This window comes from Amblyomma maculatum, chromosome 11 (genome assembly GCF_055883805.1).
Source record: "Amblyomma maculatum isolate TAMU_Amacu chromosome 11, ASM5588380v1, whole genome shotgun sequence".
Classification (NCBI taxonomy): domain Eukaryota; kingdom Metazoa; phylum Arthropoda; class Arachnida; order Ixodida; family Ixodidae; genus Amblyomma; species Amblyomma maculatum.
In genome coordinates, this window is record NC_139354.1 from 139,678,419 (window position 1) to 139,704,639 (window position 26,221).

General features: G+C 43.6%; 1 protein-coding gene across 1 annotated transcript in view; it reads left to right on the top strand.

Annotated features, from left to right (window-relative positions):
• LOC146175074 (gastric triacylglycerol lipase-like) overlaps positions 1–23,905 on the top strand; it is a 44,950-nt gene extending 21,045 nt beyond the window's left edge. The window contains exons 3-9 of the mRNA XM_084583503.1: positions 4,496–4,610; positions 7,626–7,776; positions 8,776–8,871; positions 19,166–19,318; positions 21,658–21,729; positions 22,427–22,495; positions 23,547–23,905. Of these exons, the coding sequence (XP_084439629.1) occupies positions 4,496–4,610; positions 7,626–7,776; positions 8,776–8,871; positions 19,166–19,318; positions 21,658–21,729; positions 22,427–22,495; positions 23,547–23,798 (908 nt within the window). The 3' untranslated portion in view covers positions 23,799–23,905. The remainder of the gene's footprint in view (positions 1–4,495; positions 4,611–7,625; positions 7,777–8,775; positions 8,872–19,165; positions 19,319–21,657; positions 21,730–22,426; positions 22,496–23,546) is intronic.
• The last annotated feature ends 2,316 nt before the right edge of the window (positions 23,906–26,221 follow it).

Consider the following 26,221-nt stretch of genomic DNA (forward strand, 5'->3'; position numbering starts at 1 on the left):
ATTCTGACGAGTACTTTAGGAATGATAATCACGGTTCATTTAGTTGATAAATATATTCAGAGCAAACGTGACGCAATCTGTGCACCAGCAACGCTTAGGCTTTCGGATATCTGCAGCGTACAATACACAGTGCTCTCGGAATTATTTAGTATATCGGGAAAAGAAGAGTACTAAAGAAAATACCGTCATTGAAATGTGTGCAAGTGACAAAATGCTTAATGTGGTTTAATTTGTTAATTATTTAGAACCAATAACAATATAATCGGTTCAGACAAGCAGAAATGCGCAGTGTCTGTCGCACCTGTTCTGTAGACGTGTTAACCGCGCCGTAAAAGAAGGGACGAAGTTGGGAGTGAAAGCGGAGCGAAAAAGGCGCCATATTGGAGGGCTACGGACTAATTTTGACGACCTCGGGATCTTTAACGTGCACTGACATCTCGTAGCACATGGACGCCTCTTCTTTTTCCTCCATCAAAATTCATTTAGAACCAGTTAAGTGGTTTTAAGTGAATGAAAGGCAGGATATCTGTAACTCGCGGAAGAGGAACTAGTTGAAATGCAATATGTGTGAAAAATAAAAAGTTGTCTTTAATTGCACAAACATATCTTTCTCGTATTCTTTGCCTCATTCTATCAATAAGCGGAAACCGCTAATGAGCTGCACTCAAATTTCGCATTAGGAAATAGCGTAATTGTTGGCAAATTTTCTTTATATGAGTCCTTCGTTCACCGCATTCACTCTCCACTTGTGCTCAACTAGTTATAACTTTCTCTCCATTTTATTTGGTTTATTCTGTAGTGTTTGCATCAATGGATATTTTTTAACAAAGGGGCACGTTTACAAAAACTTTTTTTTTGGTGTCGAGATCTAAGTTGTCCCGTTAACTTTGAAACGTCAAGTACCATGTGGTGAGTAAGGTAATGAAGCATTGCTTAAAATCCTCCACAGGTGCAAAAATAATCGTGGTACCAGAATGACATACGACAATGAACACTTTCTCCTTTTAGGTGGCCCATAACAATTAGTGGTGTTTTTAGACGAATGTAAAGCCTCTCACGTGCAAATGAAGTTCAGTGTGGACTTTCTCCCAAACGTACTAGTTTTGAACCTCGTCTTCAACTTCCCGCGTTTAACCACACAGGCGGGAACCCGACGGCACAGAACTGATTCTTTCTCCGTGGAAATTACCTTCTTGATGAAAGTCACAGTATAGCCAGCAAAGAAATTTTATCTGAAAATAGTTGAGAAAATATGGGCCCATAGCGGTACAAGAATCTGTGTGTTAATATGGGTTTGAGCAAAAACACTGTCTGACGCACTCTTCTATCCTTTTGACAAATTGGTATAGAAGACAAGTAGAGTTGACCAAATCAACTGCCCAAATTAATCTGCAGACTTCATTCGAATTTGATATATTTACATAGGTATTTTCTGTCACCTCAGAAAGGAGCAAGCGATTATACCTGAGGATAAGCTTGATCAGATGCTTCAATAGAGAAAAATTTACTACAAGATGAATAATATCTCCCTGGACTCCGTGCTTTGGCTTTGTTAAAGAGTGAAAGGCCAAAAACGCTGGCATGTGAAGTACTGATGGCAGTAAAATTTTGTGAAGAATTATATTTTAAACTAAGTGCGCCATATTAGTACTGACATTGCTAGCGATACTATCACAAAGTAAAAAAAAAAATACAAGGGTTCAACGCTGCTGAACCAAATATTGAGCGAAAGCATTAGCGGCGGGTGACCGAGCGTTCTTCTTCCCTTTTTCTTCTTCCTGAGCCACATATAAAGCCACGCTTTAGACAAGCCGTATGAACATGACTTAGTGGCTAATAGAGGTAACGTGACTGCCAGGGTCCGAGCAGGATTATTCTTACATAGCCGTGCCACGTGAAACCAAAGATCCAAGTTAGCAGCTCCTGCTGACGGCATAAGTTGGTAGCCCAGCTCTCACCCTAGTGTCACGTGGGGTGCGACGCCACATCGTCACGTCGGTGAGACGTGGCTACCGGCTGCGCTACGCTGACGGCCCGACACCTAGAGTATTATTGCTTTCGCAATAAAACGTTGGCTGTGGTTTAGCTCTGGTTAACCCTAGCTGAACGGCAAAGCAAAGGTGGAAGCTTGTTTTGCCTGCTACATTATTCCCCTCTCACGCCCTGACGTGACGCTTCAGCCAACCCGTATGGACGTGCCTGCGTGTCGTAGGGGTAACGAGAATGCAAACAGCTCTGGCAGGCTGATTCTTATATCACCCTCCCATGTGAAGGAAGCGACCCGAATTGGCAGCTCCTGCCTGTGACATAGAGGTAACGTGAATTCAAATGCCATGGCAGGCTGATTCTAATGACAACCATCTCACATGAAAGGAGAGGCCCGAGTGAGCGGTCTTGCTGAGTACACGTTCGCCCAAAATACGCCCCCGACTAGTCTTTCATCCTCACTAGTATCATCCTCACGCTTCTGAAGGAGAATTAAAATGCGTTATTGGCAGTCCCGGGCGTGGCTCAGTTGGTTAAACGGCTTCACTGGGGATCCGAGGGAAGGAGATTCGATTCCCGGTGGAGACAAAAGTTTTTGATGAAGAGATCGTAGCTAAGCTTCTTCAGGTGCAAGGAGTAGCTTCGGCCACCAGAGGTCTCGCTTTGGCTCTCCGAGTGTTGCTTTCGCAACAAAACAAGACAAACCATCTGGCTGGAGTGAGTGTGGAGGAACTGTGGGATATTACGGTAATAAATCTGGCTGTATATTGTGTAAAACCTTTGACCTCGTCTTCTTATTGAGATCATGCACAACTTTTGCTTAGGTAAAAGAAATTGCACAGAAAAATGATATGTCTTATCGTTTAATTCATCCCTTCAGTGAAATAAGCGTCCCCTGGAAAAACCTTTGAAAACGCGCCTGAAGTAAAGGTTGCAAAAAAGAAAGGATGACTGACGCCTGAAAGTTTTGTTCGGCATACCTGTTGGTTTCCGAGTCTTGCCGCTTCTTTATGCATTTAATGCGCCGATTCCTAGGTCGCAGAAATTACAACAAACTTCACTCGAGAGAGACGTTTGCCAATCGCGGTTTTAAAGTGAAGAAATTCGCTTCTTCGAGGCTTACAGATCTTCAAAGGTTCACTTCACAACTTGTTTAAGAAGATAGCGCAAGAAAATTATTCGGACAATTTTCTTGACTAACATGATGATCTCCGTGTTTTAATATGCTCATAACGAAATATGGTATGCGGCGTAAGGAGCTGCTGTGTTATTATCACGTTGTCTCTAGCATTCAAGCCGGGATGTGTGGTTGCTGCTATGTGTTCTCTACGCTGTCATTTCTTTCTTTGCCATATTTATTCTGAGCTCCGCTTTAAGTAACGTCAACTAAACACCCTCGCCAGGAGTATACCCCTTCGCAATACAGCAGACAAAAAAAAAATCTCAGGCTTCTTTTAGTAAAACAACGGCTATGCGTAGAGCCGCTGCAAAGATCACCAATGCAGACTGGGTATTTCTTTTTTTTTTTTAATAACGTTTTTCATTGCCTCAGGGCATAATGGATTATGTAAAAAATAATAAAGGAGTATTAATTCAAAGAAACAAGGTTGGCTGTTCTAATAAAGTTCAAGAGAGCGATGATAAGGCGATGCATCCAAGCAATGTGCGAAGATGAGTTGTTCGGAAAAGGCCCACTGCCGTCAGGTGCCGAATTCTCGTCGGCTTCAGTGCCGGGCAAACCCACAACAGGCATCCTGGACGTTGATATAAATATCGATATTGAGGCCATGTTCGTGTTACAAAAGGTGTAAGGGCAACCCCTACCCGGATCCTCCGTAGCGCAATCTCCTCTGCACATGTAAGACAGCTGGGGAGGGTTACCGCACACGATGGGACAAGAGCACGTGTGCGGCGCCGGAGGTGCTCCTTTCTTGTTAGGAGCATAGTGGCATCATCCATAGTGAGGAAGCGTGTCATCGATGAAGGTAGAGTCGCCTGGCGGGTTGCAGAATCTGCAGAGGTTTGCGAACTGAGTAGGTCCCTTGGGAGCCACGCCTCATTCATTCCTGACGGAAGACAATCCCGGCGTAGCGTTAATTATGTCTGAAAATAGCCTCTCGGAAAGCGTGTAGCATGATGCTTAAAAAAACTACCGTAATTACTGCACATTACTGCATGCATTGTAGCAAAAAGATTTGGTCTCTTTTAAAGAATCACAGCAAGCAGGTAGTCTGGTGTGTTTCGTCTCTAATGCAACCAGCTTACAGGAAGATCACAAGAACATGCAGCTTTTGCGAACTTATATGATGTTCCGAATGCTTTGCTTATTGTCTAATTCTCAAGCCATTTGCGAAGGAAGCATTGTTGGCGAAAAGAAAGCGCCTGAGTAGAAGAATTAGTTTAGTGACGTTGCTAAAATTGGTTCTTGTTTTTCTAAAATTAGGTCTCTTTGGTCTATAATCCCCACTCGCACTTTAACCAAACACGTGTCTCACATTCTGGTTTGCAGGTTACTTGCTAGCTGACAAAGGATACGACGTGTGGTTAGGAAATGTACGAGGGAACACATACGGAAAACGCCACAAGCGGTACAACGCACGCTCCCGGAGGTTCTGGAACTTCTCGTAAGCACCATCAAATCTTTTTTGCATCAGCACTACATTCGAAATAGAAAACAATTTTTTTTTGCCCATGCAGCTAGGTCATGAATAGATTCTAAGCACTTATACAAATTTAGTCGGTGTTTTAAAGTTTAAATATTGTATATTCCGCACATATAATTAAAATTTTGGAAGCTGGAAATGTACTTCTTGTTTCGTTCCGCCAGCTGTGCAAGTAACTCTCTTAGAGAAGCTGGCTCAGAATTAAAGCATCTGTTTCTGACGCGCAATATTAACTAGAATACCTCTTAATTCATGCGGGACGTCAATAACATATCTTTTCTTTCTGTCAACGACAACGGATAGCGGTTGGCAGTATTCTCAAGAACGAAAATATTAGCCTGTGTCAGACATTCAAAATGTAAGAATTCGGGCCTTTTACTCAACTCCTCAGTTGCTATTGATAGGAATGCGTGAACAAACATAACAAACTTCGAGGCAATATTAACAGTGCTAAGCCTTCCACTTCACGATCCTCCAAACTCCTCATGTTTAAATATGGCTTATATAGAGCTGATAACGACAATGCATAAGTACTACAAAATGTAAATTGAATATTGAAATAAAACATTCTATAGGATATCGAACGCACTTTTAGCACACCATGCGGAGAAATACCCAGATTGTATCAAAAGTGTGAAGATTATATGGACAGCATAAGATTTGCTATCTATACTTTTCACATCTTGCCAACTTAGTATTCAGAGATTTCCATTTGAAAGGTTGATAATACGCTTCCGTATAGAGAAGCTCATTGAAAGAGGGGTTTCCTTTGGAACGCTGCCTCTTCTCTAGAATATTTTACATCCGCCGCAAGCATACTGTCGATAAGCGAGCTACGTCGCGCGCTTATTTTCCTGACCCCCATCCGAGAAGCGGTCTGTTTTCTTACCCGCTCTGCGTGGCTGTTGCTCCCCCCCCCCCTCTCTCTCTCTCTATTTTAAGCTGAGTGTGCTCGCCTTAGTACGGGGGGCCTTAAGGTGGCTCATGCTGGAGCTTGTAGCGAACGCCGTATTCTTTGACTTCTCTCTAAGAAGGTACTCTTCGCGATCGGCGCAATTCGGAAATCTTACAATGGGCTGCGGATGAGGCGAGGTTTTGGAAGCTCACGTCCCGCCATCAAACCGGGTCAGTTGACATACGGACAGCTGGTTGTTTAGGGACGCGGTAATTCATCGCTCTGGAGAGCGCACCGCGTACGGACCCGATGCCCCAGCAACGGGTGGCGACGGCTGAGAGCGCAGACGGAGCGTTGTGTTTTGTACCAACTGTGGCTGTGAGTTGGCTTTCCTCCTCTTTCGGTTGACGTTTTTGTGTATTTGTGTATCAAACGGAAATGAGCCGCGTCTTCCTGTAATTTACGCGGTGCTCTAGAGTAAGCAACCTCGTGGGCACCGACGTCCTGTTGGTTCGATCCCCAGTTTTAAAGATGTTCTTCTCATTGGCTCTAAGCGCATTTCCGCTTGGTCACAAAACGTGTCTCCAGAATCCCGGGCAAACGGATTTCAGAGGGGTTTTGGCGCCAAATGGAAGAGGACGGCGACCGTTCTAGCTGTTGCTTGGCACCCCTGCTCAGAAGGTGTTGCGTAGTACTGACTGCTCTGCTGTTAAATCTAAGGTTGTTGTTTATTTGGTATCACTTATTTTGATTTAATCAATGTTCGTCCTCATCTTTGATAAATTAAGTTACCTAATGACATTGGTGGACACCTGCTGGTCTCCTTCTTCAATGCGGAGGAGTCGCCGTGCCGTCACGGACGTCAACGTTGCGAACGTTTCGTTTGGTTAGAATATTAAAACTAGGCTAAAGCCGAGCTCTAACCATAAATTCAAATACAGGAATTTATGCTTGCGTAACTAGAAAATTTTGTTGAAGATCGAGAGAAAATAGAATATCTGGTTTTTCCTACTGAAAGGTTTATGGCAAAGTTGATCATTTGAAACCTTTTAACGCCCGCTTTCCAAAGCCGCTTCACCAGAGGATGATCTCGAAAAATGAAGTTTAGGAAACGATACAGAATACTGCTACTTATGGAAACCCAATTTCACTACTTTATGCATCTGTCGACACACAAACATCTTGTTACCACCCTCGTTCGCGTTAAAAACGGTCGACACCATTATATTGAGCCTTTTGGCAGTGTACAGAAACTGAAACACTGAATGGTGATGACGAAATGAAATAGCGAAGGTTGCCAAGTCTGAGTGTTGACCACAGCATTTCTGATGTTTGAGAATGAAATGAATGCATAAATTAAAGACCTACATCCATTCTCTCGGTTTATTTATTCTGCAAAAACGCTAAATGTTACCTTGTCGACCGTTCTTAACACACATGTGGGTAGAAGCAAGAATTATGGGTGTCGATATCAAAAGAAATAAACTCGTAGGAGCTTAACGAAGTGTAGAAACGCTTAGTACTAATTACTTATCTTTCCTTTTCTTTCTTTTTTCTGGAGTCGAAGTTTGGTTGAAAAGTTCGGTTGTAGCAGGGCTCCAAATGCAGAAAATACGCGTAGTTATAATCAAAAGGGCAAAAAACAATCAGTTGGACAGAGAGAAAGAAGGAAAGATGATTAAGCACGAAAATGTACAGTGATTTTTTGGATCTGGCCGAGACTAGAAAAGCCAAAAATAAGTATAAAAAAGGTACGGTGCGTAGGGCGTGACGGGAAATAGACGGCACGTAGAAGTACGACTCTAAGCAGGACCTCAAACGACTCAAGCGAAAGCTGCCTGACCTTCACCATGGTTCTGCACTCAACGTTGAGTCCAGGGATTTCAAATTGTCAAATGCTTGAGTCCTCCTGCAGAAAAAAAAAGGCAATGCAGTCATTTTCAATATATGGCATGCGTTCGAACGTTCGCAAAAAACAAAACCCGTTTTATTTGGCAGGCGTTATGTATTGTGAGCTAAAAGCCCTGCGGCTGATCTGTAATTTATAACGCTTTTGCCTAATTAGTGTCCGTCTACCACAGGTTTCATGAACATGGCAAATACGATTTGCCGGCACAAATTGACTACATCCTTAAGAAGACTGGCAGGAAGAATCTGATTTACACAGGCATATCGCAAGGGACGCTCATGTTCTTCGTCATGGCGTCCGAGAAACCGGAGTACAACGACAAGGTAGGAGAAGAGCTGAAATATTTACTTTATTGTCGAATAGCATGAATTCTTTCATAAATGTTTACAGTAGTTGACTACTTTTAGCTCCGTACAAGCAGTAATACTTGCGAACAGCGGTAGTTATACACTAAGAGCACGCGGGTAAACACAAAGTCAATGTTCGACAGGATTTAAAAATGAAGATTAAACGAGGGAACGCCCACTCAGCATTGCGGTCTCGCACTGCGTATGACCTCACTATAGACGGCGTGTAGAGTAAAGGAATGATGCAAAACGTGAAACTGCGCAAGAGTAAATTAAAATGCATTAAGTTTAATAAAATCACAACTCACCTCTATCTAGTTGTGCTGCCGTGTCCACAAGTACTGCTTGATTGTGTCAACGACTGTCTTTCATTGTAGGATGGCTGTTGTTCCGATTTCTGTGTAATTCATTTTTGTTTTGTTTGTGTGTGCATTCAGAGACAATTTTTGATTGACTGTTGATTTTCATCGTGTTGTTTTGTATTTTCCACTCCTGTTACAGCCCCTTTTGGTGGCTGACAGTATTAATAAATGAAATGAAATGAAATGAACTTTATGCATTCTTCTATAGTTTCTCACTATACCATCTGCAGCGCAACAGACTTTTCTAAGCTTTCCACAGAAGGTCTTCTTCCGAGATAAAAGGGCATCTGAACGTTAAATACGTGTAAAAGTATTCTTACAGCGTAGGCACATGTCGGTTTGTCTCCGCCCCAGCCCCTTTCCGCTGTCATCTTTCCGAAGCTATGCACCAATGCGCTGAATGCATTTTTCCAGCGTGGAAAAGAAATTGGTCAGCAGTTATATGAACAAATAATATACATTTGAGATCATTTGGTGAAATAAATATTGCATTTATTTGTTTCTTACATCCACCAAAGAGAAAATAGCAACTTTCCCGCGCATGCTCTGGGTTTGTCGCTTAACTCCAGCTTTAAAATAAATTCCAAAATTTCTGCTCATTACTTTCGCACAGGTGAAAGCATTCGTCGGTCTGGCCCCGTTCAACAAGCTGTCTCACATGGACGTCGCCGTGCTTAACATTCTGGCACCATTCGCGCAGAGTCACGTGGTAAGTTCCTGCTGTCGTCAACGGCTTTGTTTTTAGCCTCGACGTATAATTTTATTTATTGTCGATGACCGTTTAAAAACTATGAGACGCAATAAATGGTTGGGAGATAACTGGGAATTCTATCAGACACTGTTATGAGCATGTTGATGGGAATGGTCTTATATTACGATGCGTACCAAATATAACATTAACATTTTTTCCTGGAGTCGCAGGGTGTAGTTAGAAACTTTTGAGAAAACCAATAGGATGCGTTGCTGGTAAATGGGCAGAGCTTCCGACACTTAGTGTAATTTCGCTTATTGAATTTCTTCAGTATACTCTCACTAAGTAATTAAGGTTTTTGCGTAGACACCCACTTCAGAGCGCTTTGAAATAATTGCGAAGTGACTGCATAAATTGCAAAATGCATTTGATAATAAATTGATAAAAATAGTCGAAGCATTCTTTGCATGCCAAATGTTTTTTTTTATGTTGTTTTGCAACTAAAACAATGCAGTCAGATCGCTTACAAAAATCAATTGACATTTTTTTCTTAATAAAGTTACATAAAGCGTAATGGGGCAGATACGAGAGTTTAAAGAGTTTCGTATTGAATTTATGCAATGCTTTGAAAACTGTATTCAAAACCAGTTTCCCTATGAAATGTTTGAAGTTTCTGGGAAAAAGCTACACATCACAGTTCACATCGGCTTTGATAAAAAAAAAAAAAAAAAAAAAAAAAAAAAAAAAAAAAAAAAAAAAAACGTGCGAATAACCAGTGATTTCCCCACACATAAAATTGAGAATGGGGAAGGGGGGGGGGGGCGGCTAAGGTTTGATAGAGGAGAAGCAGTATCAGTTTTTATGTTTTCTGCTGTTGCTTTATCGAAAACGGCACGCAACAGTTATAGTCCTGAAACTCAAGAGAAACAATGTGCGCATTTACTTCAGTTAAAAGCAAGACAACAATTCTGCTTACAAAAAAAAAAAGACTAAGTAAGGACTGCATAAAATCCATCGTGAATGTACGCGGCGGTCAAGCCTAGCTATAATAATAATAATTATAAGAAAACAGGCTTCTCAACACCAGTCGAATTACGCACATGTGGAAAACTATGTAATACACGAACACCTTTGGACTGTAACCTAACACATGAAAACAAATAATAAATACAGAAAACGAATTTAGATATCCGTCCAATTCACTGTCCAATTTGACAAGACCCCTGCTCAACTCAGTGCCAGCGTCTGGCAGCAAGCCTCTATTGCTCGTGCCATGGCCATGTAGATTCGAAGCCTGAGTAGTATTCAAATTGCCGCACGCTCATGTGGAAGTAGTGTTTTTTTACATCGCACGTAGGCTACGGGCGTTGTGCTCCTTTGCTCATATGCCAGTCTTCCTATTGAACAATATTCGCAGTACTTTCTAAATATATTCGTTAAGGATTTTGGGGGCACTACAGAAAAACTTGCGGGTGTGTACACTGCTATTAAGAGAGGTGTAGCAGAATCACGGCAGCCTTCATAGAGGAAGGTGGCTGTAGTGTTGACCGCGCTACAATACTAAGCCTTATGTAGTTTCGACCCCCCAGGGTTTTTTACGTGCACTGATGCCACACAGCAAACCGACGCCTCTTCTTTTCACTTCTATCGAAACGCAGCCGCCAGTGATCGGGTTTAAAGGCTGGCACTCCGGCAAACTAGTCGGGCCTCTGTTAAGGGCAAGGAGAGGCCTATTACTAAAGTGAACATCGCGAATCGTATTATGATTCCGTGTGCAGCCCAGCCAGTCAGACACATACGTTGATGTCTACTGGAGGATTTATGCTGTTACCCATTTATCCTTCATATTTGTATTAGCCACTGCTTTTCCCAAAATCCTGGATAGAAAACCTGTTTTAACTCTTTAGACCTTTCCTTTCTCTCCTCCTCTGAAAAAGCTAAATCAGCTCCAAGGCCCACAAGATGGTGGAAAATGTATACCTATAATCGACGCTTTGAGAAACCATGGTAGCGATCGATCTTACATATGTACAAAAATTCTTTAACCATGGCGGTTGAAATAGCATTTCCATAAACATCAAGGCGACACTGCACACATCAATAAATCAAAATACAATAACGTCTGTTTCCAGTCTCATCTGACGTGTGTTGCAGTCGACAAAACGGGATTAAATTTACCTCTTCCAAGCTTCACTTTCGCGACATATAGCATGTTGTGAAAGCGCGGTGGGCTAACATTAATGGGGAGATACTGCAGCCTCTTCACGACCGACAGCTCTTGTCGCTTGGAGCGTTACCGCAGACCGCGCACTCAGTGGCATCAAAGCTGCAATCGCCGACGCCACGCTCCTCGTCCATCTCAAATGTGATGCGCCCATATCCGTCATGGTTGACGCATCGGATGTTGCTCTTTGCTCGATCTTGCAACAGTTCATGGCTGGTGTTTGGCAGCCAATCGCCTTCGTTTCCATGAAGCTTGCGCCCTCTGAGCGCCGCAACAGCACCTTTGGCCGAGAGCGGCTAGAGAGCAGCTAGAGAGCAGCTGAGAGAGCAGCCGTGTGGCGGCGTTACGCTTGCTCGTGCTTATCGATGTTCGTCTGCTCCGAGGGTGCAGCAGCTGACGTAACTTCGCACCCTCACTCTCGCGTTTTGCATGATAAACACTAGGCGAGTATGGTCTGCGGACTACACCTTCACGTTTCTTGATCAAGATGGTGCCCAGCGTGGGCACTCATCATAGCAACGGTCTTTTCGGCAAGTGCCCTGAAAGAAGCAAATATGCTGCGCTTTTCACTGAATAATTGTAAGCGCTTGAGTTCTGTATTCCGCTGCTGAAACGCAACACCACACTTGCGCTTTTCTGCGCGTTTAATGTGGTTTCAAATCAAAGAATAATAACACACCTCGAAATTTAATATGCTTTCTCCAAGGTGCCTTGGCTTCACCCCCTTTAGGCACCGCGTGGCTCCGGAAAAAAGTAATAGGAAACCTTGTGAACCCTTCCAAGCCTACTTATCGCTTTTTTTAGGTTTGCAAAGCCTGTGTTATCCCCTTGAGTAGACTGCACATAAAAAAGTACAATTATTGATTCGAATAAATTCTTGCATTTGCTTCATGGCAAGTATTGATTTAAGTACCAACGTTAGTGAAACCTTCCACGCGCTTAGCCATTTAGCTCACATGATTATTTTCTCAATCACAAAACACAATTTTAGGGCAACGCTCTCACGAAAACGTATAACATTCATCCTAGAAACGACCAACCAGAGCTCAGCGTGCCTATACTATTACTTGGTTTTCTTTTTTCCGCAGTTAGCGAGAAGGGTAAATAGCGCCGTCGCTATACCGAGAGACATTGCTCAGCACAACCGGGCATAATTTGCACACGTGAAAACGGAACTCATACATCACACATGCCTAGTTTTTATTATCCACAGAGCGAGAGTGAGAGTATGAAGTTTCGTCAGCTGCTGCACCCTCGGAGCTGAAGCGCGCCGGCAGGAGCCAGCGACAGATGGACTAAACTTTAATGTCCAACAGAAATGGTGGTCTACCCGCCCCCGACACGCAGGTCAGGGGGCGGATGCCGCCGCCTCAGAGGCAGGCTGGGAGGTCATGAGTCCCAGCAGCCTTTTCAGCCAGTCCGAGCTGTGCAGCAGAGTCTCCCAGGTATCTCTACTGCCTATATTGTGCGTCCCCTTGGGAGAATACGGGCATTCCCATATTATGTGGTCGAGGGTCCCTCTCGCCCCACAAAGACTACACTTATCACTCCTGGCTTTAGGGAGCATGTGGTTCGCCATAACCGGGTGCGAATAGGTATAAGGTTGCAGTCGTCTCCACGCGATTGCTTGTCTGCTGTTTAATTTCGGGTCTTTGCAGGGGTACCAGACTGCGATCCAATCTATAGTGCTGCGTGATCTCCCCATTATTTTAGCAAGCGCTCTCCGCTCCCTCGATCATCAAGTGGCCCTGTAGCGGCAATCGAAGTTTCCTCGGCTATTTATATGCTCCGCCCGCGCAAAGTGGCAGCTCTGATGGGATTGCCCCGGCCGCTGACGACCGTTGGCACCGTGAAACTGCCACCACCTCCCGCCGCATCTACATAGGCCACCTCATGTTGCGAAATTTCGCCGAATCTGATTTTTAATGCTTCGGCTCGTTTTTTTCTCCTGTCTTTATTATATTCCGGCTGCATGTTTTTTCGCAGGGGTGGAATCACCCGATTTCGTCTGACTTCCCTATCTACCTCCACTTTAACCGTGAGATCCCTATCCGGATTTATTCCAACTTTTGCCAGAATACCTCATCCTGTCTTCGTGGTGCTATACGTCTGTCAATTTGAGAGGTTCGCACCGCTTCCGCCGGCTCTGCCCATGCGATGTGTACCCCTAGAACATCAGCCTCTCTGTGGATGTGCGCATGGGCAGTCCCAGTGCTTTAAATTTTCACGCATTTTCTCATTAGAGACTCAATCTTTCCTTTATCCATCGCTTTCAAATCTAGATATGGCGTTGCGTAGCTCCCTCGGCTAAAGATGTATGCCTGTATCAGTTTTATCAAATTTTTTTTCCTTTAACCCTCGGCCCCTACTGGCCACCCACCTAATTAGGCTCAGGGTTTGCATCGCGTGATTCTCCAGCCTCTTGATCGTCTCGCCATTATGTCCCCGTGACTGGAGCATCAAGCCCACGATTCTGATTTGATCGACTATTGGTACCTCATTATCCACCACTTTAATTTTGATCTCCGACGGGGCTTTGCACCTTAGGTGCTTCGGATTATATATAAACAATTCTGATTTCTGCGGCGAGCACGCTAGGCCTCTCCCTGCCGCGTAATCGAATATGATGTCGGTGGTGGCTTGGAGCAGGTTTTCGACGCACGAATCAGTTCCCCAGTTGACCCAACGGATTATATCATCCGCATATATACTAAATTTTAATCCTTCGAGCTTTGCCAATTGCTCGTGGAGTTCCCTCATAGCCGCGTTGAAGAGTAGGGGGGACATTACGGATCCCTGGGGCGTGCCAGTACACCCTAGCTCTATTGCGGGGGATTCCAGCGTTTGGAACTTCATGCAGGCCGTTACAACCGTCAGAAAGTCCCTGATGTATCGATATGTTCTGGTACCTACATTAATCGTGTTCAGCCCTTCCAGGACCGCCTCATGTTTTACGTTGCCCAAAGCCTTTGTGAGGTCGAGCCCCAAAATTGCTTTCGCATCTTTAGACTTTGAGTCTTTTATGTCATGTTTGATTTGGAGCATGACGTCCTGTGTACACAAGTGAGGTCGGGACCCGACCATCTCCTGTGGCCGCAGGTCACCCTGCTCCATGAAACTCATCATTCTGGTCTGAACGATGTGCTCCATCAATTTCCTCACGCATGAAGTTCAGGAAATTGGTCGTAAATTTGCCAGTTAAGAAGGCTTCCCTGCTTTCGGCATTAAAATAATGCTTGCCATCTTCTACTGTTGTGAGAGCTCGCCTTTTTCCCAACATTTCTGATGACTCCGTTAGATACCTAACGGAATCATCATCTAGGTTCCTGAGCATTTTGTTCGTTACCCCTTCAGGAGCTGGTGCCGACTTCGTTTTAAGCCTTACGATCTCCGCCCTTACTTCCACTTCTGTGATGAGGCCGTCCAGCGCCTCGTTAGACGCTCCACCATAGTCTGGAAGTGGGGTTCGTGAAGTTTCCCCCACATAAGTCTCAATTAATTTGGTCATGAAATCATCATCGCTCCCTTCGAACGCGTGCCTCGCTTTTGCCAATCTTATACCAGATTGTGTCTTCGAGTTGTCTGGGTGTAACAAGTGCCGGAGGAAGCTCCACGTCTTGGAGATGTTCATGCTGCCCTCCATTTCGTCACACTTGTTGTCTCACTTTTGTTCGCATAATTTGAAATTATATTCCTCGATTTCCTTATTATGTCGCGCTATCCTTCTGAGGTTGCGGTTCCATTTGTGCTTTTTGAGACGACGCTCCATGCTCTGCTTAGCTTCCCACATATGCAGAAGACGGCTGCCCACAATCTCTGGGGCGCTATCCTCAACGAGCAATTTTGTTGCCTCTTTAACGTCTGATTTGAGCGCCGTCGCCCATTCCTCGATACTTCTGATGGGTTCTAGTTCCTGAGCCTTCCTGATATCTCTAAATTCATCTCACTCAACGACGGCAGGCGCGCGAGCCCGGCGTTTTTTAAGGCTTTCTTTTAGTGTGGAGACAATTATGTAATGGTCGCTGCCAAAATGTTGATCTGAATTATGCCATTCTCGACCTTTTACGTTTGTCGAGAATGTCAGGTCTGGAGATGTATCCTTGCTGACGCTGTTGCCCACCCTCGTTAGACTCTCGGGGTCCGTGTGCAGAGTGAGCCATGGGTCATGTGTATCCTCCCACAGCTGTCTGCCGTTTGGGCACCGGTGCGGGACCCCCTTCCTGGTGATGTGCATTAAAGTCCCCCACTATCAACAGTGACTGGTTGTTAGAAATTTTGAGGGCTTTGAGAAGCAGAGCTCTGAACCTCACCTTCCTTTGCCTGGGGGAGCTGTGTAAATTTAGAATTAATAGACAAGGGTCTTTCTGTTTTCCGGTTAAAACTTCTACAAACACCTTCTCGATCTCTCTCGACTCTAGATCGTGTTCAATGGCCGCAATATTTCTTTTCACGGGCGTTGTGACCGAGGATTCCTCCTCCCTGCCACTATGAAATGCCTGATAGCCTGACAATTTTGCGAGCCCCCCCGTTTCTTGAAGAGCAATTGCCAATGGAGTCACATCTGATAGCAGAAGGTACTGTTGCAGAATCGGCCGCTTGCGCCAGAAGCAGCAACAGTTCCACTGGCAGATTTGATTTGAGATTTGATTTTCATTTGCACGCCTGGCCATTTTGCAACGCAATGCTGCCACATGGCCGCGCGGCTGCTCCGGCAGCCTTCGGAGCAGCCTAGTTACTTTTGGCAAAGACGGTATGCATATAACACCACTACGCAGACCACTACGAGATTCTAGCCATTTTTCCTATTATATGGACGTGAGCCATTTTCGCCAATCGACACCATAATTCCTTACCGGCCCGATTCTTCTGGAGCCACCAATGTGTCTGAAGCATCCAGATGTGCCGAGGAGTGCAGGAAACTCGCCCGTTCACTCACGTCTTCCGACCAGGGCCGACGGAAAAATCGTTTTGACTGAGCTCACACCGCCGATAGCTTTCTTCCACAAGCCCGTGTTTGGCTACGTGTGCCTTGTGCGTCACCTGGCCTCTGCTCCAAGCTACTGCCGAGATGCCAAGGACCCTACCGCGTCCTTGAGCGCACCTGGCCCGTCAATTACATTGTTGAGCCCGTCACGCCTTTACCAGACCTTCGACGACGTGGACGGGAGACCTTCCATGTTTCTCGGCTCAAACCGTACTACGACCCCATGAGACGCGAGCACCAGTTGTTCGAGTCAGCGTCCACTTGCCAGAGCCTACCTGCAAGCCTCGACCTAGCCTTAGCAAACGAGCTCGCCCAGCAATAAAGCTCGTTATAATATATATATATATATATATATAGGGCAAGTAAAATTACCTATTCTTGATATATAAATTGCTATTTGCATGCATTTTTATTTTGACATGATGTACGGTTAAATTAATTCGCAAATACGTCCGCTCCTGCATTGCCTGTGAGCGCCGCAAGCCATCCACACCTCGTGCTTCTGGCCCCTTACAACCCCTTCCATGCCCGGCCCGTCCTTTCGATTGCATTGGCGTTGATCTCTACGGGCCACCTCCCTGCACGGTCTCTGGGAACCGCTGGATTATCGTTGGCATCGACCACTGCAATGCGAATAATCTTTTGCCTTCTTCCCGGAAAAGCCAACATGAAATTCATCAAGAAGACGATGTTTTAAAACGGTAAATTCAAGTGAGTATTTACTGCAAGATATCCAAATATGAGGCATTAGATCCTCGTTTCAAGCAGCATTGATCTTTAAGCCGAATAGTATATTAGTATATATTAATATAAAAATATTATTAACAGGTTCGCAGGAAGCAAAAAGGCGCCAGTATCTGTCACACTTGTTTTTTTGGACACCTGAACCACTGCGTAAAGGAAGGGATGAAGGTGGGAGTGAAAGTGCAAAGAGAGAAAGAGAAGGCATGGTGGAGGGCTACGGTGTAATTTCGACCCCCAACCTGGGGATCTTTAACAAAATTACTCTGTAGCCCTGCCTGTTTTTCTTTTTTTTTTTTTAAGAGCGGATTTTTTTTTTTTTTTGCAGCGTAAGGTGCTAGTTCTGTTGATAACCTCCCGTCCCGTCGTTGTCACTATCGCCGCCGTCCTTTGGCAGTAGTAAAAAGGTACAAGGACATAGTGCAGCGTATTGTAAGCAGCAGCGGCGTAGAATAGAGACATAGCAGATTTTGGCAGGGCTGGCCTCGTACGCCATCACTTCAAATTGCCTATATTGTCGCTGAAATGAAAAAGAATAATACATAATAAGAAGAATAATAGTAATATATATTAGCGGCCGAATACTCCTTGGCCTGGAAGACGGCTCTTCTTACCTGGCCTTTCTGCCCCGCTCCACCTACGGAGGCAATGCTTGATTATTTCGTAACGACTTGCATTGGATTTTTATCCACAAGCAAGCTCCACATTCGACGACACACTTATCACACTAGCTGGACACCTGGTACAAGAGAATGGACACATGAGGCCCACCACCGAGAGTTGTTGGCATTTCTTGGTGTCAAAGTCTGCATCTTTATATTTAGATTCTTTATGCAGAAGCACATAATTGCATCATATAAAACCACGAGAAGTAAAAAATGTGCCGTATTTCGCGTGAATAGTCGCTCACTAAATTGTGACAGTGCATCAGGAACTCTAAACCCTGATAGCGCCTATTGTGTCATTTGTGATGCAGTATATCACGACCGTATATTTCATATAACGAAGTGAAAAGCTATACATACCGACCACCAAATTTCAACATCAGATTTGACGAAGTTAAGTGCAGCCCGGCATGACACTCAACTGTATATAACCAGCTTCAAGCAATTACATCGATATTGTGAATGTTGCGTACTATGTCGCGATAACACACAACATATAACGAATTTTCTTATACGACACCTGATAACACGCGCTCTAAACGCTGACAGCGGATATAAAATATTTTAAGTAATGTGTCGTCTGAAAAGTATGCCCTGACAGTAAATTTAATACAGTAAAATGTATGATGTTTGGTCCCATTTAACCCGGAAACTCGAATAATTAGAATTGGGTGCGCGGTGCCGACCTACTTGGATGTAATCCCATGGCGCCGGACGCCAGTTAATTCGAACGATGGATGGGTAATTCCACCCGTATTGGTACGTAGTCACTGTACTGGGTCCACTCTAGACTCAGTTTCCTGGAAAGGTACCTAATGTCCGCGCACTTGCGTTCTATGGCAGGCGGCACGACAATCAGAGGTTATGCAGTGGTGAAACATAGCAGACTGGCGATTAGGCGTCGTCCCCTTTTCCCACGCAGTCCACCTTTCGCACTTCGCTGAGGACGCATATGGGGCTCACCTAAAGGTTGTTGATACGAAGCGTGTTTTAGGGTCAGGTATTCCACGCGCTGTTGCCCGTATGATAACTAATGCGCTTTCCAGCGCGACTGAATACTGCAGGATTTCTCAAAAGGGGTTCCCGGAATCCAGGGGTTCCGAAAATTGTTTTTCTTGATTCCGCGAGGTTCCACTAGACTAGTTCCTTTCCCCGTTCCCTTGTAATTATCATGCGGACGAGGCATAGTGATCAGAACATGGAAGCCAATATTAAAACGTTCGTTTTTCGTATTTCATAACCCCTCCCTCACAGCAGTAAGTGGTAGATTATCGATTAAAACCAGGTGAACATTATCATGATTCTGAGTGCAAACCAGCCAGTCGGACACCGTCGTTGGCCGAGCGCGCGAATTGAATGGAAACTTACTATTTTGGTTTTTTGCTTCAGTTTTCTGAATTTTTGTTTTGCATTAAGTGGTGTTCGCATTAGTGAACGTGGGCGTCTAAACAAAACGCTCATTGCAAAAGAAAAATAAAACAAACTCACAAAAAAGTAACTTAAATAAGAAACATCAAGGACCAGTCGGGTACGTTCAGACGCAGCATCGCCTCATTGGTGAAAACTGGAAAATGGAAAGGACGGGGGAGGGTTCCCCGCCCATATTGAGTTCTGTAGGGATTTCTTGAAGCCAAACGTGTGTGGACCCCTCGAACAGTGATTGGCACTATCAAAACGAACATGCCTTCTTTTGCGCAGAACATTTTGTACGGTACTGGACAGTACGAGATCATGCCGAAAGGATTTCCTCTGCTGCCACTGGCGAGAACCTTCTGCGCCTTCCCTACTCGAGCCATTTGCTCTTTTCTCGGCGACATGTTCAGCAACCTGGGAAGCAAGTACATCAATGAGGTGAGTGCATGCAGATCTTGAACGTTCTCAGGCAACTTCGTCTCCGCCTCGAACAAACATCAAAGTGCGCTTCAGGACTGCTATCGCAATCGCGCTATCCTAATGTCCGAAACTGAATTGTGTGTAAAGCTCCCATTTCCCTTATATAACAATGTGTAGTTAACGTTTTTCTTTGCATCAGTACCGATAGCAGGGTAGGGGATGAGTTCAAAATTTGGTAGTGAGTGCCATCGAGAATGTTTTTCCTTAACAATACTTTACTGTTTTTACCACTGCAGTCTCTAACTGAGGTGGTACCTACGATTTATAACGGCAAGTGAAGTTGCAGAAACCGTTTAACTGTCACTAACATACTTTAGTCAGTCCACTCTTTATTCAACAGCAGTAAAAATATCGGGAAAAAATAGCAACTCATGAGTGACCTGGCCGGTTTATGACCTAGTTGATTTCGTTTTCATTTTTGTTCCGAGAATCCCCTAAATGGCATTTCTCCGCACCCTCGTTGACCTAGATTACCAAGAATTGACAATAAACTCGAACGTTCTAGAGCTTACTCAACCTGAACATTTTTCTTCCTTCCATTGTGCCCTATCATTGTTTTGCTTTTGTTCTAGGGTACTATGTTTTAATGTCCTCTTTCTCTTTGGTCTTAAACAATACGTTAGGCTTAGCGGACTCGGACTAAAGTGTACTAAATCGCTTTATTATCAGTTAATGGCGGACTAAACATGTGGTCTCAGATAGCAGCTTGTTGCATTTATCCTGTCCCATCAGTTTTGTTCCATATTAACTGCTCACCGTGCAAGACAGACGCATTAGTCTCTTTTGTTTTGAAAGTCGTCTCGACTTCAAACTACTTAAGACTGTACAAAAACGTCACAGTAGAGCATGTTTATCGCACGCATCGAATTGCATCGGCTCGCTGTTGAAACCATAGGTTTAGTATTCGGTCCTGTAAGTTTTGAAATAGGGGTAATTGAACATCAACTCAGCCAAAATCTACTGTGAATAAATTTGATCAAACTACACACCCAGCACTGTAATGATTTCAGTTCTCTGTGAACCAAGTCTCCTCCTTTGCGTATAAGAAGCGAAACCTTCAGTGGCTTCGTCTACTGTTTCTTTTGCCGCCCCCATCTCAACCCGTTCTCAAAAACGGAGCATTACTACTGGGTTAATTACTAATCCTTTTGTTTGTTCCTCTGTCAACCCACACACATCCAACAGTGCCGAGTGGTATGGTGCCGTGTATTATATCAAAGGCCACTTCAAATAGGTAATATCCCGATTTAGCCAAGACATAACGATGCATGCCAATAATACATGTATCCTGGAAAGCTAGGTTCACATCTTAGCCTACCATCTCGAAGGCGATGCCCGAGAGGCGGCAGCTCCCAACTCGCCCATGTCATGTGATCTCGTAAGGTTAAAAAGCCCCGATGACCAATCAGTGCTTGGTCATGACCCCTACCAACAGCCACCACAGGAGCATGCCCATGATTGTTTGCTAACGACGCCTATAATGCCAAAACGGAATATGTTTTTAGAGAATGAAGTCCCTGACGTCGTCATGTTAAAAATGCTGGGATCCACAAGCCTCCTAGCAGTTAAGAAAGAGAGGAAATAGAGAAAGCCACTTAAAAGGACTGTTTTCACTAATTACGTCGTTATGGTCATCTCTATTATCACCATCCTTATCGCTAACGATAATACTATTATTATCGCCAACTGTATCGTCATTGTCATCAATACTGTCATCCTTACGTTTACACCAATCTCTTCACACCAGCATGACGTGGTACTTTGCGCACTCGACTGCGAATTGGAGGGAAAGTAGTTCGATTCCGAGTGCAGGAAAATTTTTGTTTCCAATTACCGAAAACGATTCCGCAGCCCATATAGCCAAGACAGGCTTCTGGCTTACAAAAAAAAAAGCTATGATTCAAGCAACGTAATCGTCCCAGCTAATCATCATCACTACTTTCAATATTTTTCAAACCTAGGAATTGCTCTCGCGACAGAGGAGAAACTGTCCGTGATTAGTAAGCTCTTCTCGTGTGTCGTGCCTTTTATCCCGTGTTCGATTTCTTCGCAGCTTTTACCTGAAGCTGTGGCGAACTAGATAGCGCATTTAAGTAAGAAATGATCACTATGAGTGAGCGAACAGCGGGCCCGTGTGCGTGTACACAAGTGGTTACCTTTCTCTACGCTTTTGATCATAAACTGCCCATCACAATTTTACGATCATGTTTAAAAAAAAAATCAAGGGCAGCCATATTATTGTAGGATATCTTGTAATATTTGTTCTCTGTTTAATATCTTTCGCGCTGTTTTTGCAGAGTCGTATACCTGTGTACCTCTGCCATTTGCCTGCTGGAACGTCGCTGAAAAACCTTGTACATTTCATGCAAGTAAGTTCGATTCAAAGTAATTCCCGTTTGTTGCCTCGTTTACTGACATTATTCCGTCTCCAGTCAGGAAAGGAGCGCACTTACACTGCTTTTCGCTCCTGTAAGATCCTGTCTGTGTTGCGCATCAACTTTTTTGAAACTATGCACCAAATAGCCACAAGGGCGTGTTACAAGGATACGTCAATAACTGTAATTATTTTATTAGTTTAATGAATATATGTATATCCAAGGGATCACCAGTGCGCAGCTTTAGTGGGAACGGTGCCTTACTTAGCAACTTTAATGCAGTTCTTCTGGATTCACACCCAGATGCATAAGATTTACGTTTGCTGCCGCGGTGGTAATCAATCGCTGTCTAACAAAAAGCTAAATATTTTGTTTTCTTTATTGGATGAGTGTTAGAGAGTTTTGGTTTATATCTGATAATTAGCATATCATGCGACATGTAGCGTATGCACAAACTACATTAACAGCAGAGGCAACGGTACGAGTGCCATATACTGAAATAAGAACCTTGAGTTTGCGTAAATAAATTAAAGAAAACGTATGATAAAAGCAGTCATAAACAGCAGTAATACAATGAAACTAAGGACATACTGAATACACGTCTTATTGCTTATTTAATCACAGAAATTACGTGCTAAGCACCTGAGTGAAAATAGATTGACTGTATTTGCACTTGTTGCTTCTTACACAGCTATTGGATTCTAAAAAGGCGACAAAGTTTGACTACGGGCCTGACGACAACTTGATTTATTACGGCCAGGTAAGTAGCACTTATCTTCATAAAACGTGCGCATGGTTGTTGTTTACAGAATTGGTTTAGTTGTTTTTTGATAAAAACGATGATCAATGTTTGGTGCAAATGAACTGAGCTTCCTGAAAATTTGTGCGAGTTCTCGACTGTCTACCACATGGTTTATTTATTTATTTGTTACAATTACTTACAGCGCCCTTTGGGCATTAGAGTAGGGAGAAATTGCAAACATAAAGAAATAACAAACAGAAAAGCGGAAGCAAAAGCATACAATTAGTTCTAAAGCACAAATAAATTCAACCTGGCATTTTAACAAGCACAATGGAAACACAGTCAATGCTATGTGTGAAAGACACACATAATCAAAAGTTGCTGCTCAGTTTCACAATAAATTACACTGCCTTCAATGTAAAACAGATTTATATAATGTAACCGATGGCAGGTGAAAAATTGTGCGCAGATACGACCTCATCCCGGGTAAATTTCAATCTGAAATTGAGCTCGGAAAGAATGAAAACTGAAAGCAATTTATGCGACTTAGATATGGGCTAATGTTTTAGAGTTGTCTCGTCCATTAGACTGATAATGAGGTTGTTATGGCCTAATTTTTCGGAATTGTCTCGTCTCTTAGACTAGTTAATGAAGTTGCTTTAGATATGTGTCCCATCATTTCCTTTCTTATCGTAATTGATTGCATTGAAAGGCTTTAACCTGAAGCTTTTCTGCGTGCGGAGAGCCGTTTCCAACCTACGCTTCTGCGCTCTTCCCTAGCGCATCTCGCATGGAAACAGGCAATTAACGTTATCGCCGTAAACTATCTTGAGATTTTTCAAATAACCCAGATTATACGCGGAAATCAGAATCTGCTTGCTGAGGTCCTCTTCAGGATTAGTTCGGGGAAAGTCACAAGAGCAGTATGTTTCTTCATTATTTCGTAGTAGAAATGGAAATATTATTAAATATTACTTTATACACAGAAACGTTTTTATAGACTGTCAAGTTAGAAACGTGCTGGAGGGCCTATGAGCAAATATTAACCGAGGTATCAACATTCCTGCAGGAAGAACCTCCGCAGTACAAGATTAGCAACGTAAAGACCGACGTGGGTATCTTCTGGAGTCGCGGTGACCAGTTTGTGCCACCAGCCAATGTGCGCGAACTCATCAAAGATCTCGGACCAAGAGTGAAAAAGAACTTCTTTATTGATGACACATACTATACTCACATACACTTTGTAATGGCGCTCAACAACCCTGAAGTCCTTTACAAGGACTTGTTCGAGTTTATGGACAAGTACGCATCATCTTCTTAGGGGTGCTGCTTGTGTTGGCAAAAAACGTCTATAAAACATGGCGCGTTTTGTTCCTGCGTACAATGATATTTCTTGGTGCCGCGTAACAGATTATACAAATTTCGGAACCAGAACAATAATTAGCGTGAAAGTGGCATTGGCACGAAGAAAAAGTTTTGAGTATTTTCTTAAATCTCGCATTGTGAAACAGTCATTGTAACAGCCATTGCCAGAAAAGTTTTTCTACAGAAAGATTAAAAACATGGGCTTCGCTGTTCTATATGAAGACTCAGCAGCTTTTGTGTGAACCTGAGCAGCTCGCAGTGAATAATGGAAATATTTTTCATTTTTAAAGACAAGTAATAGGCAAAGAAATAAAGACAATCAACGTATAGCAGTATGTTCACTTAATTGCTAAAATTTGTTTGCTGTGTTTTTGCATGCAACCGAGAACCAACCTGCACAATTTATACAGAAGTGAACTTTTGAAACAAAAAACACAACTGAATCAAGCCAAACATTGCGTATCACGGGAGAAATATATCGGTGCCTCAAATATATTTTCACAAATTCTACAGTTTTACAAGTTGTCATGGCTTCTTAAACCGTGAATGTCCTACAAACATTTATATATATATATATATATATATATATATATATATATATATATTGTAAGGTAACGCGAAGGTCGTACCTGGGGGATCAGGCTTTATTACAGACCTGAAGCCTTGGTCGCACACTGCAGCCAAACACACTCCGCGATGACGATGGGTATCTACAAGAGGGAGCAGGATAAAGATGAAGCCAGGATAAATATGAAGCAGCACGTTCAGCCTTGTGGAAGATGAAGCGCCACACTACGGCCGCTCAAATGGAGGCGCACTTGGGTGCGGCCCGTGGCGTCGCCCAGAAGAGCCGTATTGCGCCTAGTTCTCATCGCCACCGCTCCGGGACGAGTCCGGGCGGAGAGCTGCGCGCAGCTGCCGTGGCTGTGCTTTCGTTTCGGCGTCCGCGTGGTCGGCGCTTGCTCAATTTAGGATTATGAGCGGCGATTCACTCAGTATGTGATGCTATGTGCAAGTTTGCTATTGATAAGGTGACAGCGGCAAGTTATCATCACAGGCTTTTCCAAGTCATTTGTGGTCTTCCGTTTACAACGAGAACGGGGCAGTCGTGTGCATTTAGTTGCGTTTCAACCACTGTAATAACGTACTAGATATTGCAATCTTGAAATCTGGACATGGTTTGGGGCTATTTATTCAGCGTGCACTTTTCTGGAAACTTACAATTCAGGACTGTTCCTCCGTTTTCACTGGAAATAATATTCAAGTGGGTACCACCACCAAAACATACTAGCTAACACAAACTGTTGCAAAAGAAACAACACAAGACAGCCAGTTCAACGACACGCCCGCAGGCTCTGGCAATTTTTTTCTCGTTTCATTATGAAGCCGCGTGATGCACAGAAGACACGTAAGCTTATTTTACAAGCGAAGAACTTTTCTCGAAAAAGTTTATGTGCAAGCGCAATTTTTCCACTGTCTGATTATGTCAATTTCCTGTCCAGTTGGTCAGCAGTGGTCGCATTAGTTTATTTGGGTCCTTAGTGTGACTGCGGTGTTCTCTCTCGCAAATCAACTCCGTAAATTGCACAAAATAGGGAAGAAGGGATGAAATAACATGTTGCATAGCTTGCTGCTTCTTATGACCTGCAGGAACTTCATCACCTTGCTAACAAAGGTGCATGGTGATTTCCAGATACCTTAGGCGTCCATCATCAAAACATTTTATAAGTCCAGGGTTTTGCAGGAATCACAAGGCACAAAGTTAATAAATGGATGGGGACTAATAAAATAAAATTATTGACACTCTAAAGTAAGCACTAGAAGTTATTTAAACTTTGGTAATATATAAATAATGAAAACACGGGCAGGCACTGAAAACAGAATAAATAAAAATGTTTCATGAGGTTCTGTAAAACTATTCATACTTTCTCTTCAAATGGACGTGCAAGGTAACCAGCCAAGAATTCAATCGGTGCTAACTCTGTCAGCTGCTGGTTCACACCACACATGAATGAATCCAAGCTGACTCTAAAACTCTCTCGCAGCAGACGTGATATGGCAGTTGGCAAGGTACGACTTTCATAATCACGAATGCCAAGTTTTATAGCTGTCTATTGTTGATAAGTGCATTTGCAGACTGATGCTTGCAAGATGCCAACCTGCACAAAGCATGGCAACATGTGTATAATCTCAGTCGATATATATATTTTTTTCGCTAGTTGTACCTTTAGTATTTCCTCCGATGTGAAAACTGCAGCCCTTGCGTCAACTCTGTCGTTCCCGCCTTTGAATTGCCTTAGGCTGCTAAAAAGCGATACTACAGGCCCGCTGTTGAGGGCCTGCTTTAGGGCGTGTCGGAAGCTGAAAATAAGATTTGGT